The 18856-nt window shown below is 49.7% G+C and overlaps 1 protein-coding gene across 6 annotated transcripts in view; it reads left to right on the forward strand.

The window, feature by feature from the left end:
- NFASC (neurofascin) overlaps positions 1–18856 on the forward strand; it is a 191578-nt gene that overhangs the window by 100034 nt on the left and 72688 nt on the right. For all 6 annotated transcript variants that reach the window (XM_027082734.1, XM_027082729.1, XM_027082731.1 and 3 more), the window contains exon 3: positions 13879–14049. In XM_027082734.1, the coding sequence (XP_026938535.1) occupies positions 13959–14049 (91 nt within the window). In that variant the 5' untranslated portion in view covers positions 13879–13958. The remainder of the gene's footprint in view (positions 1–13878; positions 14050–18856) is intronic.

The following is an 18856-nucleotide window of genomic DNA, read 5'->3' on the forward strand; positions in this document are numbered from 1 at the left end:
CCCCTCACTCCTCCCAGATCTCTCCCCCTGACCATGCAAGGGAACCAAGCATGAAACACAGCCACCGAGCAGATGGAGACCACCCCCCTCCAACCCCGAGAAGGGAGGAGGGGGGAGGGGGCTTGAATCCCATAACAAGGTGTCTTTAGCTGTTGGAAAATCCTAGAAGACAACTGGTTCAACCCCACACAGGGAGGAAGCGGGGTCTCCCCTCCTGGGCAGCGGGGAAAGGCAGATCTAGAAGCAGGCTGGTGAGTGCTTTCTTAGGCTGTCAAGTCCTTGGGCCCGGGAGGGTTTGGTGCCGTTACAGCCCCATAAAGGGGAGGTGGGAGGACTGCGCGGGCAGAGAGACTTTGTAAAGATGCTGAGACTGCGGTCATTTCGTGGGCGGTGAAGGGGAGATGTGAGATATCAAGCTTCCCTGGGGCTTTCTCAAGAGGAAGGCAGGGGGCTCCCCCTGCGGCTTCCCCGTCTTGTCTCATCCTCTTCCAGAGACCCCTCTATCTTCCTTCTCCCTGCTTGGCGCTCTGTCTCTTTGGGACAGGCTGAGGATCACTAATAGGGGGCATTTCCAGTTTCCTAGGAAACCCCTCTGGCCTTCAGATGCCTGTGAGTGGAGGGAGTGAGTGGGCTCGGGTCACCATCTGTTGCATGGTTCCTTCCTTGGCATGAGACATGGAAGGGAGGAGGGGACCCGAGGTAGGAGGGGAAGCAGGGAGGAGGGTCCTCCACAGTGCCCAGGGCAACCCTCTGCTGAAGGTGACCTCAGAACCAGGGCAGCTAAGCGGAAGCGCTCGGGATGAGACGCTGGGAGGCTGGGAACAGAGGTGATGGCCATTCTGGAGTTAGTGCCTGGAGCGGCTGAATCCCAAGATTCTGAGAGTCTGTCTGTGGGTTGGAGAAAGCACGGTGGCCTGACTGCGATCAGACAGAAACCCTGAGAGGGAGTGGGGGAGGATTTCAGGAAAAAAGGAGATGAATGTGTCTGCTGAGCAGGGACAGGATCTATCTACTTCATGGGATGCTTAATAGATATTATTATTATGATTTCACAGCTGTTATTTTTATTACTCAGGCTTATACTGTAACAACAGTTTTTATCATTTGTGATTTAATCAAGGGTTTATAATATACTAATTCATTGATGGGATGCATATCTCTCAGTAATAGGAAATATCTGATAAGATGGCTGTTCACTGGCCCCACGAATATTTATCGTACTGTCTCACTACGAAGGGAGACAAAACATGGACTCTGACCTCAATAAGTTCAAAGTCTGATGCAGGAGATGGATGTTGGAGCAACTATTCCCACAGGCAGGAGGAAATGACCCCTAGAACAGAGTGTGCTGGGGAGCACAGGGGAAATTGCAGCCCACTTTCGGTGGGAAAGTAGGGTCAGCATCGCAGAGAGGTTGCCACTGAGGGCCTTGTAGAGAGGTAAGGGGTTAGCACTTCCAGCCTATGCAGAGTGTGGCCAAAGGTCCAGAAAGCACCTGGCCGGTCTGGGGAGTGGTGCGAGGTCTGGGCTGGACCTGCGGGAGAGGAGGCTGAGCGGGGCGGGAGTCCGGTCACGGGGGCTTGCCTGGTGCACAGAGAGTGTAGATATTGTCTCTTAGGCCAGTTCCTCGACTGTTTTTTCTGCCAAAACAAACGTGATAGAGGACACACACTGGCTCTTTCTCCGTTCTTCAAGAAAGAAAACAGAAAGTGAGGGAAAATGTGATTATTATAGCAGTAACCTGAGCCACTCAGATTTATATATAAATCATTTACAACTGTTCTTGGTTTGTACTGGGAACAGATTACTTGAGAAATTCCTTATATCCTAGTCCTGAGTTCCAGCTAAGAGGGCCTGCCTGCCTGTCTACAGGGAACCCCCCCGCCCAGTCTGGAATACTTCCGAGCTCTTTTCAGACCTCACACACACGGCCCTTCCTCACTTATTTTGATGTGCCTCTGTTTCCTCTTTTGTTTCAGCTCCTCTCTCTGATTTCTGAACAGGTTGCTTCTGGGCACCTATAGTAATAAACCCTGCTGCGTGTTTGTTTGTTTGTTTTTAATCTAATGCAGAATGGCTGAGTTTTGCGTTGGCTCTGTCGGGCTTTTATTATCTCTCTGTTCCCCCACAATATCCTGTGGCAGTGATGTGTGAGTGTATTCCTTAGTTGGTTCTTGTAGTACTATTCTCGTCATTCCATTAGTTTATTCTAAGAGCTAGTTGCTGGCACGTGGCCTCATAGCACTAATCTGTTGGTGTGCGTATCCCCAGGCAGTAATTCGGGAGCACAGCCTCAGACTACCTGCAGAGCTGTTTGTTCACGACCCTGGGCATTTCGAACTGAACTTGGTTCCAACCTCATGATCTCCCTGAGCCCCAACCACTTCCAGACTTTTCCCCTTTCTTTATTCTTTTTTTTTTTTTTTTTTTTTTTGTGGTACGCGGGCCTCTCACTGCTGTGGCCTCTCCCGTTGTGGAGCACAGGCCCTGGACGTGCAGGCTCAGCGGCCATGGCTAACCCAGAGACCATCCTCAAATCTCAGGGAGGCCTTGGAGGCCATCAAGCCATTCATCTGTCACACACACAGTCTCTTTCACACCTGCCCAGGGGCACCTGTGGAATCTGGAATCTAGGAGAAGACAGGTGGAGTGACGGGGAGAGGAGAAGTGGTCGAGAAACCTCACCCCTGGGCTTAGCTCCCAGAGTAGGAGGATGATTTAGGGCAGAGAGTGGCCTGTGGCTAAGCCCCAGACCGGCCAGCAGATGGACAGCACGATGGGCAGATCACAGGCCCTCTCTAGGACTTAGGTTTACCTGATAAAGGTCTGTGTGTAGTGGAGTCACTTGAACAGTGAAACAGCTTCCATCTGTACTGTGCTTCACATTCCTATGCATTATTCATGTGATTCTCACAATGAGCCTCTGCAGCACGCAAAGCGGGAATATTTATTTCCATTTTTGAGATTTTAAAAAAGGCTTAGAAAACAAGTAATTTACAAAAGATAAGTGGCAGGACTGAGATCTTTACTTGGATCTTCCTTTCCATAAATGTTTCCTGCCAGGGACCCTGCCAGACACTAGGGACACAAAAATGATCAGGGCATTGTCTGAGCCTCACGAATTCCACAAAGAGGGGAGAAAGCGTAAGCCAGTGGTGAGCAACCTACAGCCCTCAGGCCAATCCCAGCCCACTGCCTGTTTTGTAAATAAAGTTTTATTGGAACATAGCCATGCCCATCCGCTCACTTATTGTCTATGGCAGCCCTCACACTGTAATAGTAAAGTTCAGTACTTGTGACAGAGACCGTCTGTCTTACAAAGCCTAAAATATTTACTGTCTAGACATTTACAGAAAAGGTCTCCAACCCTTACTTTAATCACATAGTTTTGCCAGTGTGCTAAGGGCCTCAGAGAGGCAGGTTTAAGCTACAGTAGAGATGAGATGGGCTCTCAGCTCTGCTTGGGGGTGGGGGACACAGGCTAAGCACAAGGAATTCTTCACTGAGCCAAAGATGTCTGAGCAGTGAGGTCTTGAAGACTGAGTAGGAGTTAATGGCGTGACAAGGAGGGAAGGCCTTTGCAAGCACAGGGGATGGCACCGGTAAAGTGTGGAGGCTGTAAACGGTGTGGTATGCTTAGAAAATGGTACAGCATTCAGTAAGGAAGCATTTGGGGTTTGGGTGGGCTTGGAGAGGCCTCCAGGAACCTGATTTCAAAGAGCCTTATATGCTACGCTTGGGGGGTTGGATTTGATCTTATAGATTGATGGGGAGAAATGGGAAGGTTTGCAGCAGAGCACTGATATGATCAGGTGGCGGTTTAGAAAAATCACTGTAATAGCAACATGGAGAATGGATTGGAAGGAGACCAATTGGGAGGTTATTGCAGTGGTTCATGAGACATGATATTTATCAGAGGTAAACAGGTGGGAACATGCAGAAGGGAGGGGGAATGAGAGACACCAGGAAGGAGACAGTCCAAGGGCCTTGGTGCCTGGATGTGAGATGTGAGAAGAGGTGGCATTTAAGGGTGCTTCCAGGTGTCTAGCTTGGTGACTTAGGTGGGTACCACCAACAAAGACAGGGAATAGAGATGGAGGGTCAGGACCCTGATGGAGACACTGAGGACATCAGGCAGAAAAGGATCCAGCAGTGTGATCAGTGCCATCGTGGAGGTTAGAAGGCCCAGAGAGAAAACGAGGCCCCAGGGTGGTGTTTCAGAGGCCAAGGAGGAAAGGATGTTAGGAGGGATGGATGGGGTGGTTAACAAGTGTTAGTGCCTCCAAGAGGTCTGGCAAGATAAAGACTGAGAACACTGGTTTTGGCCATCGGGAGGCCAATGGGAGGTCCAGACAGGAGAGTTCCAGGATGTCGTTGGATGAGGAGTGAATGGGAATGAATAAGTAAAGACAGAAGCCATTGACCACTGTAGAAAAAAAAAAAAACACTTTTATGAGAAGAAATGGAAGAAAAAACTTCAGGTACATATAGGGAGGCTGTGAGATGCAGAGAATGATGTTATGGTTTCGTTATGAGAGAAACTCATGAACATGTTTCTCTGCTAAGGCAGGGAGCAAGTTGAGAAGAGTTTGGAAATTCAGGAGAGAGCAGATAGTTTTGGGGGGTTTTTCCCCCAATTTATTTATTTATTTTAAGATGGGAAAAAAAGCACTGATTATGACACCCACCTGTGTCCCTCTTCACACACCCCATTAGCACGGGAGGGTTTCGGGGGAGGGGTGCTTTATCTCCTTCGTTTCCAGCAGAGTACACACTTTGGCTACATTTTAAGGGCCTCAGGAGATGGAAATGCCCTGAGTTTTCTTTCTTTCTTTTTTTTTTAATATATTTATTGGAATATAATTGCTTTACATTGTTGTGTTAGTTTCTGCTGTACAACAAAGTGAATCAGCTATATGTATACATGTATTCCCATATCCCCTCTCTCTTGAGCCTCCTTCCCATCCTCCCTATCCCACCCCTCTAGGTCGTCACAAGCATCGAGCTGATCTCCCTGTGCAATGCAGCAGCTTCCCACTAGCCAACCAATTGAGAGCAGAAGGTTGGGGCCGGGTCCAGGCAGAGGCAGGCAGGTAGGTGGAGGGAGGAATGCTTTTTTGATACAGAAAGTGGAGGTCATGGGAAGCTTATGTGTTCAACCAACATACTAGGGGCATTTCTGACTCTGACAGCACTGTCCTTTCCAAGTGGTAGAAAACTCAACTCCAGCTGGCCTAAAAATTCAAGAGAATTTTTAATATAAACACACAAGTAATTTAAAATCCCCAAGTAGGGCTTGCTTCAGGAAATGCTCCATCAGTGACTCAGTGACGGGAAGGATCAGGTCTTCCTGTGTCTTCTCTCTGCCTTCTGCAGTGTTGGAGTATCCTCACATTATGCTTGGAGACCCCCCTACTCCCACTCCCTGAAGCTCCATCCTCTCCCCTTAGCGGGGTTCCTCACTGGATCTCTTTCAGAAGAAAGGGGGAAACTTGTCTTTCTCAGCGCTTTTAGCAGAAGTCTACGTGAAGCACACTGCCTCCAGCTGGATGAAATATCCTTTCCTAAACCAACCATAGTGGTGAGGGGTAGGGAATGCTAATTTTCTTATATTAATCACAAGCCAGCCCTGGAATTGGGGTAGGATCATTCTGAGAAAGAGGCAGAGATAAATTTGCTGAAGAAAAATGTGGGTACTATTATGGACAGAATCGTGTCCCCCCCAAAATTCATATGTTGAAGGTCTACCCACAATGTGACTCTATTTGGAGACTGGGCCTTTAAATAAGTAATTAAGGTTAAATGATGTCATTATGATGTGCCCTAATCCAATAACATTGGTGTCCTTATAAGAAGAGGAAGAAACACCAGAGGTGCATTTGCACAGAGGAAAGGCCGTGTGAGGACACTGCAAGAAGGCAGCCATTTGGAAGCCAAGGAGAGAGACCTTAGGAGAAACCAACCCTGCCGGCACCTTGATCTTGGACTGCCAGCTTCCAAAACTGTGAGACAGTGAATTTCCAGTCTGTGGTATTTTGTAATGGCAGTGCTAGCAGATGAACACAGGCACAGTGGATAGGAGGAGGAGAGCAAGGATGCTGGATAAACATCCAGTAAATGCCCACTAGGTTCTCTGTGTGCTTGACAGCCTCAAGGAGTTCACTGGGGAGACAACAATCTACACCAAGACCTAGCACTCATTACAGCGAGTATATCCCAGAATTCTCTGAGAGCAAGGAGGATGAGGACTGCATCCAGCCTTGGTGGGATAGGGTGTTCCAGGGAAACCAAGGAAGGCTTCCCAGAGGTGGTGTCACCTGCACTGAGCCTGAAAGATAACAGAAAGTTGAGTGAAAGAGCAGAAAAGGCAGACTAGGAAAAGAGAGTAATTTATGTAAAGTTAGAGTGAAAATAAATGCCACCCAAATGAGAACAAGCAGAGGCTATTTGGAGTGAGCTATAGCAAGGGAGTCAGCCACCATCACTTGCTTTGGCAGAGACTTAAAGGCAGAGAGGGGAGAGGACAGGTTTTTAGTGAAAGAAAGGGAAGACTTCCTGTATGCTCAGACTGACATGGGCACCTGGAGGCGGGCTAAGAAGAAGCAGGCATCCCATGTGATTGGTCTGAGAAGCATATTTGTCTTTCCCTGGTTGGTCTTGAGTCGGAAATACTGGTAAAAAATATCTGAAAGCCTGTAGTCACTGCCCGAGTCCTGACCACTCTGGGCTGCCTGCTGCAGAGGCTGTGGGCCAGGCTCCTGCTGTCGTAGATGGTGTGGCCGTCGTCTGTGCGGTCCTCTCTCAGTGGGTGGATGAGCGAGCAAGGACTATTCATGGAACTAGGAATAATTCAGTATAACTGGGGGTGAGTGGAGGAGCGGCGGATGAGACTGGGCAGGTATGCAAGGGCCTGATCAGGGAGGGCTTTCGAAGCACGTTTTATTTTAAGAGACATAAAGGACAGAAGCAGCTGGGGTGGGGATGGTCACAGGTTGACCGGGGGTGTCAGGGATTGTGAGGCTGTCCCGAGAAGGCACCCCAGGCCTCAGTGAGGAGATGCTAGCCACGGGAAGCCAGACGGTTTCCAGTGCAGTGCTGCGGCCCCAGCCTGGTGTGCTGTTCCTCACGCCTGCACCTGGCTGTTGCACTCACATGTTTTTGCCACTGGGCGCAGGGTTTCTGCATTTGGGAAGTTAGGCTGTCGCACAGGGGTTTTCAGTTCTTTGTTTTACTAACAGAATCCTTTCTTGAAACAAAACCTTATGCAAAAGCCCAATGTAAAACAAGGACTGTGAAGCAGCTAAGCCACCCACCCTCCCCCTCGGAGAGGGCCTGAGGCACTTCCAAAGAAGCCGCCCAGCTTCTCTGGACCCATCGTAAACACCCAGCACTAAAAGATTTTTGCAGAATTTTTCAGCTCTGCCCTCACCACCGGGAATAAAACTTTGTGTGATGAAGTTTCTGGGTTTGGAAGCTGAGGGGCTGGCCTTGCCCCAGAGGATACAGCGCCTGCTACAAGGTCTCCCTGCTTCCAGTGTTGTCGATCTACATTCCACCCTCCACACAGCAGAGTGGTCTTTACAAACAAATCTTATCGGGTCGATTCACCACTTAGAACCCTACAATAGTTTCCTGACATGCTTAGAATATATTTTAATTCCTTACTTTGGCCTTTAGCCCTCTGGGAGCATACTCTTGTCTCCCTCTCCCACTATGACTCGTACTGTTCCCCACGTACCCTCCAAGCTCCAGTCACACCGGCTTCTTTCAGTTTCTTGCATGTCCCCATCTGCTTCCTGCCACTGGGCCTTTGCACAGGCAGTTCTATCTGCCTGGAATGTTTTTCTGACCCATCTTTACAAGGTTGGCTCCTTATTGCCGTTTATATCTTGGTCAAATGTCACATTTTCACAGAGGCCTTCCTTGACCAGTCACTTTCTTTTATCACATCACCATCACTGTAGTTTCTTTTTTCTTTTTTTTAATAGACTTTATTTTTTAGAGCACTTTTAGATTCACAGCAAAATTGAGCAGAGGGTGCAGAGATTTCCCATATGCCTCCTGCCCCCACACATGCACAGCCACCCCTGTGTCATCACCATTCCCACCAGAGTGGTACACTTGTTACAACTGATGGACCTACATTGACACATCGTTATCACCCAAAGTCCATAGTTTGCAATAGGGTTTACTCCTGGTATTGTACATTCTATGAGTTCTGACAAATTATAATGATACCATTAGAGCATCATACAGAGTAGTTTCATTGCCCTAAAAATCCTCTGTGCTCCACCTATTCATCCCTCCTTCCCTCCAACCCCTGATCTTTTTATTGTCTCCATAGTTTTGCCTTTTCCAGAATGTTCCATAGTTAGAATCATACAGTAGGTAGCTTTTTCAGATTGGCTTCTTTCACTTACTAATAGGCATTTAAGTTCCTTCCGTGTCTTTTCAAGGCTTGATAGCTCATTCCCTTTTAGTGCTAAAAAAATATTCCATTGTCTGGATGGACCAGTTTATCTATTTACCTACTGAAGGACAACTTGGGTGCTTCCAAATCTGGCAATTATGGAAAAGGCTACTGTAAACGTTGTGTGCAGGTCAGATTGTATTTCCTTCTTTGCACTTACTGCTGCCTGATTTTGTTGTTGTTGTTGCTGTTCAACGTTTATTTCCTGTCTTCCCCACTGAGACGTAGGCTCTGCAAGAGTAGAGAAACCTCAGCTCTTGTCCCTGTATATTCTCTAGACTGGCGCCTGCCACCAGGTCTGGTAAGTGAACGAATGGCCGGCTGACTGCTGGCCAAAAGTCCAAGGCGGGTTCTGCTGCAGGGGCCGTGGTGCTGCCGACTGAGGCGTGTCTCCGCGCAGCCTGTCTTTTCTCCCTATCACTTCAGATGTGTTGTGAACACCACAGCTTGCTCAGAATGGGGCTGCGGGAATGCGGGGAACTCCTGACGGCGACAGCCTGTGGGAGCTGTGGGCCTCTCGTCCATCTGCCAGGGACAGCTTGTGGAATCAACACCAGGGGCCCCCCAATCTGGGGAAAGAAAGCAAACCAGGACCCAGAAGGGAAAAATAGAAAAGCACCCTGATTGCGGTTGGATAAGTAGTATTGCTCCTTGGAGCAGTTGCTGGTAGTGTCCTGGAGGTAGTTCAAAGCCCGATGGGTAGCACTAGCTAACATTTCTTGAGCTTGTGCCCCCATGCTTTGTTAAGTGCTTTCTATAGGATTTGGGGTATCAAGTCACAGTGGCAGCCTCTGGGATAGGTGCTTCTATTATATGCATTTTTCAGATGAGAAACACAAAGCTCCAAAGTTTCAGTACTTGCCCGTGATCCCCCCCTTGTAAGTGGGGAGTGGCTTCAAACCCAGGTGGTTTTGCTGCGTGGCCAATGCTCTTGAACTCACCCGAGAGAGGCTGTCATGTCTGCTGTCCCCCCCAGTGGCTGATCATCACTCAACTCACGTGCGCTTTCCTGGGCCCCATCTTAGATATTTTGAATTCAAATCTCCCACAGGGCTTGCAAATTTGAAGTCCTTGAGCTCAAGAAGGCCTAAGTGTGTGAAGCACCCCCATGTAAGATAACAGAGGTTCTAAGGGCATTCAAATTTTAAAAAAAGTTTTAATCTGCAGGCTTGATTTGACGCCCTACCTAGAAGTTTGAGCATCCAAGGATTTGTGTATTTAAAGAGTACCCAGGGGGGCTTCCCTGGTGACGCAGTGGTTGAGAGTCCGCCTGCCGATGCAGGGGACGCAGGTTCGTGCCCCGGTCCAGGAGGATCGCACGTGCCGCGTAGCGGCTGGGCCCGTGAGCCATGGCTGCTGAGCCTGCACGTCCGGAGCGTGTGCTCTGCAACGGGAAAGGCCACAGCAGTGAGAGGCCCGCGTACCGCAAAAAAAAATAAATAAAGAGTACCCAGGTAATCCTGATAAGCATCCAGTTTCCCTCCTGTGGGGGCACATTGTCAGGGACACACCTGACCAAATGCCATATGGATTCTTTATGAAAAGCAGTGAGCTCAGCACATCACATGCAGAACACTTCATATTCAGGTGACTCTATTCTCTTTTTTTTTTTTTTGGCTTTTCTTTTCACACAGTGGATTGGGGTGCAGGCATCTCAGATACACAAGAATTGAATTAATCATATTCTCTAGTTCATAGTACACCACCAGTCCACACAAGATTTCTCTTTTGGTTTTATTTATTTTTGTTCTTTTCCTCACTCCCCGTGCAATAGGCCCCCCTTCAATGTATTTTGTAGCCTTACAGTTCACCTCTTACCTGTTTGATTCGATATAAAAGGATCCTTCAGGTACATCATAGTGGTAGTGTGTGTGGGTGATGTGTTTCATTTTCATGATTGGTTTTGTACGATGGCTGTGGATTCTTCTTCCTTGCATCTCAGAGAAGCATCTGCCTCTCTGGAACTTCCTCCCATTTGATCCTTCTTTTGCCCCCGTGGAGCTACACAGAAAAATTCCACGCCCTCTTCCGACTTTCCAAGACAGTCATCACCACCCCCTCTTCTGCAGCCTCTATCTGCCCTCTCAAGGATGTGGGATTTTCCTTATTCCTCCACGGGATGCTCCACAGTTAGATAGCATTTCCCTTGAAGAGCCCTGACAACTCCACCCCCAAGCCCCGCCCCCGGCTGGATGGTCTGCTTCTCCTCTCCCAGCGATAACCTGCAATTTGTTTATTCATTTATTCTTTGATGGACATTTGGGCTCGTTCCACCTCTCAGCTATTGTGAATGATGCTGCTATGAACATGTGTGTACATGTACTTGTTTGAGTCCCTGTTTTTGATTCTTCAGGACATATACCTAAGAGCAGAAATACGGGCTCATATGGTAATTCTTTGCTTAATTTTTTGAGGTACTGCAAAACTATACATTTCTTTTTTAAGTTGCAACTTTGCTTAGGACCTATCATGCATATTGAGAGACAGGGAAATTGGATGGAAAAACCCTGAGTTAGGAATCAGGAGACCTGGGTTCTTTTCCTAGCTTTGCCACTAACCTGCACAGTGACCCTGAGCACATCACCTCCCCTTTCTCCGCTCTTGTTTCCTCATCTGAGAAGTAAGGGGATTGCATAAAGCTACATGCTCTTTAAATTATCTTCCTTTTTAAAGATTTTATTGGAAAAATTGGATTCCAGGAGAAGAGAGAGAGAGAATTGTCAAACAGCTAAACGTGATTATTTCTCTGTTCTTTTCCTGCTGTGTTTTTAAATTGTGAGTTAAAGACGCCCCAAATAATTGGACTTTCTTCTTGCCAATGTGTATCTAGTTAATGAATAGCTTCTGGCTTCCCGGTTCCATCAAGATTCCCAGAATAAGATATCCTTCTCTTTCCCATCACTTCCTACCACTTGGCAGCTCCTGAACAAAACATGGCGGTCATGGAGCCAAGACTGGAGCCATCCCCACTGTCCTCCTGGAAGGAAAGCTGAACCTCCCCCCGGTGCCGGTTCCCTCAGCACTAAGGTTGCAGTTGGATAACCTGAGTCGAGTCTTTGGAAACGCAGGAGCCACGGAGAGGCATTCGCAGACTCTTTTTGAGACAGTGTGAGGATCATCTTAGGAGAAAGAACCAAAGACCTGCTGTGATGCCTTCCAGCCAGACAGTCCCCGCCTTGGGACATTTTGTACTTTCTTAACTCTCTTACAGCTGGATGGTTCCCTGGCCAGAGAGCAGTGCCTGTGTAGGGAGGGAATTTTGTCCTCCACTGATTGGAAGCCTTCGCAGTTTGCTGCCCAGGTCCAAAGCCTGTGTTCTCCTGCGCCGCCTGGTGGTTTTGTGGGGAAACAGGTTTAAAACATGTGATCCAAGTGGTTTATTATTTTATTTGCTCATTTTTCATCCAAAATAATATTTGCTCGTTTTTATTTGCTCATTTCATTCATCCAAAACCATCACATGGTTTTGAGTGCCTGCTATGTTTTAGGCACTATGCTGTATTCCAGGAATCACAAGACGAGGCACCTTCCCTTACAGTACCTTCCCTTCTATAGGGCGTACAGACTAGTGACTTTTAGAGTACTTTTAGAATACAAAGTGACAAGTGCTATAATAGGGGGTCATGAGTGGTGTTCAGGAGCGCAGACAAGGGGGCACATAAGTCATACTTAGCATAGCCTGATGAGAGAAGGCAGGTGCAAAGAGTGTTCTAGACAGAAGTTAACCTGTGCAGAAGTCAGCACAACAGAGCATTATGCACTGAAAGACCTGGCAGAAGACCCATGGTGGCCGGAACACAGAACACGAGGGGATGGTGATAAGAAATGACCTTGCGGACGGGGCTGCATCATGCAGGGCTCCTGAGCCATTTCACGGGCTTCAGCTTCAACTTCGGAGCAGCAGTGAGCTAGTGAGTTTGACTAGGGGAGTGGCATAGTTATACTTGCATTTGAGGAGTAAGCACTCTGGTTGTGGATGGAGAATGAACCAGAGAGGCAAGAGTAGACGTGGGGAGAGACCACTTAGGAAGCTGTTGCAGTAATTGGCGTGAAACAGTGGTGCCCAAAACCAAGGAGGAAGCAATGGGAAAGGAGACCAGCAGATGGAGTCCAGAAATACACATGAGGTTGGAGGCTGGTATTGGGCCCAGCTTCCAGGAAAGAAATTGCTGAAATCTGAATCAGCATCCTCTAGTTTGCTCACATCCCGGCACAGGGCATGCCTTACACCCTCAGTCTGGAAAGCTGCGAGACGGTGGGGTTGTACAGGTGATAGAGGCTTCGTTTTGCTGCCAAATTGTTTTAAACAGTGTGTCCATTTGCTAGATGGCTGTTGGTCCAGCAAAGCTGGAGGAATTGTGGGGAAACTGCCTCCCACTGTCCTCTTTGCTTTCTTTGGCCCCATGGTAGGTAGAACAGCAAAAGGGACCCGTTTTTACAACTCGGTGTTTCCGAGCCTCGGGCAGTTTTATAGCTCAGTATCTGAGCCTCAGCTTGGGCCATGCTTGCTCTTCTCTCTCAGGACAAGGGGAAAAGGGTTTGTCTCTCAAGGACCTGTTCCAGGCTCCTTGGACAGCCATTTTTAACCCTTACCCCTGTAAGCCCTGGAATGACGTCTGGTGCTTGAGGATGTGAACATCGTGCTGTCATAAATGTTGCTTATTCTACCAACCTTCCTGGAGCCTCCTGTCCTGGGCCCTCATCTCAGCACTGCCTTTATCTCTTAAGGGACAACATCAGGGACCACCGCCAAATATTTAGCTGCACAAAGTATTTGCAGAAATCATTCATTTACAAAAAGTCTTTGGGGCAACCAAGTTTTCACTTACCAAACTTCCGGCCCACAGTGCGCTCCCCTCCCCCTCTCTCTGGGTCAAAGGACAGCACTGTGATCTTGTCTCTGTGCTGCTACCCCAGACACACTCGGCCTCGGGTCCACTCATCACACGTGGTTCATAGAGGCTGTGAGATTGGTGCATTTCCTGCTGGCTCAGTGCATGACACCTTCTAGGTGCTGGACCTGGGAGCCAGTGTTTGTTTTCATGACTGTTCTATGCTGAGTTGTCCTTCCTTCTAGAATACTGGTTCTCCACAGGGGGTGGTTTGGCCCTCCAGGGGACAGTTGTCAATGTCTAGAGACGGTTTTTGATTGGAGGCAGGAGTGAGCTCTACTGGCATCTAGTGGGTAGAGGCCAGGAATGCTGCTCAACGTGCTACAATACCCAAGACAGTTCCCCACACAGAGAATCACTGGGTCCCCAGAGTCAACAGTGCAAGGTTAAGAAACCCTGTATTAGAACATAGGTCTCTATCCAAGGGGACCCTGGAGTCCTCAAGGCCCTGTAGGATTGCTGGAGCAAACCAAGAGTTCAAGAAAAACTCACCTGTCATCGCATTTCTTTCCACAGCTGAGCTCTGTCCGGGAGGCCCAGTTACAGCGGCTGGAGGCTGTGGGCCAGGGAGCAGGGAGCGAGGCCCAGTGCTCAGGATGGCCAGGCAGCAGCCACCGCCCTGGGTCCACACAGCCTTCCTCTTCTGCCTGCTCAGCCTCAGCGGGGCCATCGAGATTCCCATGGATCGTGAGTCCTGCGCTGTCCTCTTTTATTCTCCTGATTTGTGGCAGAGGAATTGGAGGGTAGGGAAGGTCAGGGGAGAGTGAAGACCATTCAGAGAAGTTTGGGGATGGGGAAGCAGTGGCTTCTGGATTCAGAGCTGGGTTTCCCTCCGAAGAATCGATGCAGGTGGCCTCATAGTTGGGGCCCTGAGACCTTGAGTCGCAGTGCCGTCTCTCAGGGCCATGGCTGCGAGGATGGCTGCCTGAAGCCTGCTGAGTGGGACCAGAGCCGGCAGAGTTTGGAAGTCTAGTGTCACTGGGGAGTTCTTCCCTCCACACCCCTCCCTGGGCCCTCCGTCGTCTTGACTTACCTATCGAAGTGGAGTTTCCAGGGGCCGAGCGTGGTGGACAGCTCTTATTTGCCTTTCTCGTATGTCCAGGTCCTCTTGGCTGAAGTGATGAGGAGGACAGATGGCCTGGAAGGGTTGAGAAGGAGATTACTTTTGCAAAAGACTGTGGCTAAATGAGACATTAAAATAGAGCCCCATTATAATGTCACCGTGGGAGAACCAGGCATGGATTCCTTCTGTTTCTTTTCAACTTTCCCATGGTAAAGTTGAAAAGTAAAATCCATGGCATCTGTTTACCATGGTGGGGGAATTATTCGGCCATCAGGATCATAAAGTAAAGCTTAAAATGCTGATCTAATAGCCATGTCTCCAGCAACCGTATCTGGTGTTGCATTCGTAAATGGCCCGTTGACTGGCAGCCATGCTCCTTGGCTCTGCATTTAGATGTGTACCACCTTTGCCACAATTCTGACACTTCTGCCAGAAAGTCTTGGCATCCCGGTGCTATGAGGTAGACATACCACCTCTGTCCCCTGTTCCCTGCTTCTAGGAATAGATGGGGCCCATGTGTTGCCAGCATTGACTTGGGCTCTCTCCAGGTGACAGGTGTCTGGGGAGGGGTGAGAGAGTGATATAGCCTCCAAGAAGTCCCCACTGAGCTCTCCAGAACCAGCCCCTGGGGCCTGGAATTAGCACAGCTTGGAGAAGAGTTGCAGGTATCTCTGCTCCCCCCGCCCCCCGACTTCACCAGTAATAGTTGCTCAGAGGAGTGGGTGCTTCTGGACGGAGGAGGCCAGGAGAAACTCTAAGCTGGACCCTGAGCAAGATGGACAAGGTCCCTACTGCCCTCCCTATGGCCCCAACGTGTGTATGTGTGTACTTGTGTACGTGTGTGTGTGCGCACTCGCACGCACGCACTTAGGGAGGGAGGGAGAGGGAAGTTGTAAAGGGGACTGTTCCCATGGAGACCATCTGCACTGCTGGCTCAAGGATAGTTTCTCATTAACAGTCCCAGGCAGATAGTCTAATAAGAAGCATGATAAGGCCTCGTCCTTGGAGAGGAGAGGGGCTGCAGAGGAAATTGCGTTATGAAGGAAGTGGTGAAGGCTCATTTCTCTTCTGCCGCTTCTCCTCACTCACTCACCTGCCACTTTGATCCCCGGGGCTGGTGGGTGAGGGGTTCCTGCAAGGTGAACCTGTAAACAGATGGCTTTGATGTCTGTGTTAGGAATCTGGAGTCCTAAAGCTCAGCTGTGCCACGGGCAGGACCCCCCCGCAATCAGTCTCTCCAGAGCACCACCTGTGGGCCAGAGAGCTGCCAGGACCCTGAGGAGGGTCTGCAGGACCCCTTCCCATGTGTTCACGAGAACTCAGGTCCCTACTTGCTCAAGGTCACACAGCAAACGAGTGATGGACTCATGGAAAGAACCCAGGCCTCTTGGATCCCCAGTCTGGCACAACATGCCGCACCCCTACCTCTGGTAATCTGCCCCCTTTTAGCTCCTCTTGGAGCCCCCATTATTCTCCCTGGAGTAGCAGCTGCTGTGTGCTTAATAGAGAGCTAAGAGCTCTCCAGGCATCATCTCCCATGATTGTCACAGCGAATCCATGAAGTAGGTATTATCCTTAGCTGACAGGTTAGAAATCTGAGGAGCAGAGAAACAAAGCTGTTTTCTCCTGCTCATAGTGGCGGGGCCAGTGTTCCTCTGAATGAAGAGGTGAGTCCTTCTGCAAAGCCACTCCCAGTGCCCTGGGCTGTGCACTCCTGCCGCAGCTGCTGGAGCCTGCCTCATACATACTTGTGCCTCCCTGGTTGCTGCAGGCACAGTGGCCGTGGCGACGTCTCCAGACTGAGTCTACAAAAGCTGAATGCAAGGCAAGAGTGAGGCAAGCCCTTCAGAGAATACCCAGTTGCCATGGGAAGAAGTCCTCTTCAGCCAGGACTTTCCCTCCCCCTGGGCCCAGGATAGACGCCCCCCAGATTATCTGAGCCCATCCTTCCATCTCACCCTGGGCTGAGCCCCAGTGGAATGGGCTGGGGAAAGATCGGGCTTTCTCCCCTCCACCCCCAGCTTTATTGAGATATTATTGACATATATGTCAATTTAAGGTGTACAACTCGATGATTTGATGCACATACACAGTAGGAAATGGTCACCAGAATAGGGTGAGTTAACACATCCGTCTCCTCACATAGTTACCTTTTTGTGTGTGTGGTGATAACTTTGAAGATCTCTCATAACAATTTACAAGTATATAGTACAGTACAGTTAATTATCGTTGCCATGCTGTACATGAGATCCTCAGAACTTATCCATCTTGTAGCTGAAAGTTTGTGCCCCTTGGCCAGCATCCCCCTACTTGCCCCACCCCCGGCCCCTGGCAACCACCATCCTACTCCCTATTTCTTTCAGTTTGACTTTTTTAGATTCTACATATAAGTGAGAACACACAGTATTTGTCTTTCTCTGACTTATTTACACTTAGCATAATGACCTCAGGGTCCATCCATGTTGTTGCAAAAGGCAGGAGAGGTATCTGCACCCCCATGTTCATGCAGCATTGCTCACAATAGCCAACGGGAACCACCTCAGATCAGGCACTCGTAACTTTCTCTGTGTGTTGGCTGGAAGGGACTGAGGGGCTCAGGCCAGAGGCTCCCCGGCCCGGCGTGCCCTCCACTCGCTTCCCCTTTGCGAGGGCGTCGTCTGTGCCTTAAGGACCAGGGCGCTGCTTCTGCCCTGGGGAGCTTGGGTGCTGCAGCCTTCCTGGAACGGACCCCCGGGCCGAGGCACAATCCTTCATTGAACACTCGGCCTCCCGTTCCCACTGCTCTGCCAGCCGAGTCACATGTACCCCAACTCACCACCCCGAGCAGAACAGCATGACCTTTGGAAAAAGCAAAGGGTTGCCCCATCCACCGGAGTGATTTTGCCAGAAAAGTGAGTCTGCTGGCAGCTTGCCCCTCCGTCTCCCTCCCCACATCAAAGAACTCAGCATTTTTCTCCTAGGAACCCACAGAGGAGGGCCCTGGGGTAGGAGAAACACTTCCTCCTCACTGTCATCCCGGGCAGTGAGGCTGCAGGACACCTCAGCAAAGCACACACACATACACACACACTCCATTCTCCAAGGGATGACTGCTTTGGTGGTAGATATCAGAGCCAGGGAAAGAAAAGTGGTTCATGAATAAAGAAACCTTGCAGACTGGGCAGGCATCTGCCTCACCCCCTGCAGAGACCATTGGAAGACTTTTCCTCCCCCTTGGAAGTCAAAAGAGCAAATTCATTCTCCACTTGACATCATCATCCAGCAACTTCCATAGAAGGAGAGAGGGCAAGTGGTGTGACACGGGGGGCAGGGGCGTTCCCGGGACTAGATGGGTCGCCTTTGTCCCTAGGAAGGCTGTCCTCGCTGTCTTCTCCCTGTGGCGGCATGTCCTCTGGGTTGATTGTGTCCCTGTAATAAACCCCTTGGTAGCACCATGGTGGCTGCAGATGTCATTACCTCTTTAGGCAAGTAGTTTCTCAGGAGGCCCCCGGCCTGACTTCAGTGTGGGGCTGGGGACAGCATCCTGAGCGTCTCCCCTCCCCCAAGCTCTGTCCAAAGTGTCGAGAACAGAGTGCCAAGACCCTACCAGACTAGCTCATCTCTCCGGCCAAGGATGGATTTGCAAAAAGAGCTCTCGACCAGCAGTGGGAGAGCTGATTCTCATTCCTATTCTGCAGCAAACTTCCTATGTGACCTTAACTGAGTGACTTCCCTTCCAAGAACCTGAGATTCCCTGGGCAACGTCTAGGGCTGTTTCCATTGAACTGGCCTTTATATAAAAGAAGCTGGAAGCCCATGTGGGCAAAGCAGATCCTTTGTCAGGCTTTCCATCCAGGGTGAGGCCAGAGTCCTCAAATGGATAGGAGGACCCAAGAGACGTCAACTGGGTCTGGAGTTGAAGAACCCAGGGGTCTGGGCTGGTTGTCAAAGGAGTAGGTCAGGTGTCAGCCCTGCTGCTCCGGACAATGGTCCCTTACCCCCAGCTCCCCCTCCCTGCCCAGCCCCACTGATTTTCCAGAATTACCTTTCTTGGGCCGTGGCAGGGAAATCATAGAGGGTGAAGATGCTGCAGTGGGGCGCTCCACAGAGCCTGTGTTCAGAAACCACAGATTTCTGCTGTTCCCCTGGACTTTTCTTTTCCTTTTTGTTTCCTGCCAGGGCTGCCCCAGGCACATGGTAAAGCAGATAAAATTTCTCTTCAGTGCCCGAACAGGCCACACAACCCTGGCCCAGTGAAAGAATTGTTTTGAACCTCTCCATAAGCCTTACTCTCAACACTTTCACTTCCTGATAGCACGTGTAGCAGGGCCCTCATCCCTGCTACCCTCCGTCTCCCCTCTCTGTCTCCCTTCTCTCTCCTGTGGCTCCTGTTGCATCTCTTAGTCCCGTCTTAACTCTGCCTTCTCCAGGCCGCCCCCTCTCTGAGCCCCT

The sequence above is a fragment of the Aethalodelphis obliquidens genome, unplaced genomic scaffold (assembly GCF_003676395.1).
Source record: "Aethalodelphis obliquidens isolate GAN/ISIS:26980383/991018 unplaced genomic scaffold, ASM367639v1 scaffold48, whole genome shotgun sequence".
In the NCBI taxonomy this organism is placed as follows: Eukaryota; Metazoa; Chordata; class Mammalia; order Artiodactyla; family Delphinidae; genus Aethalodelphis; species Aethalodelphis obliquidens.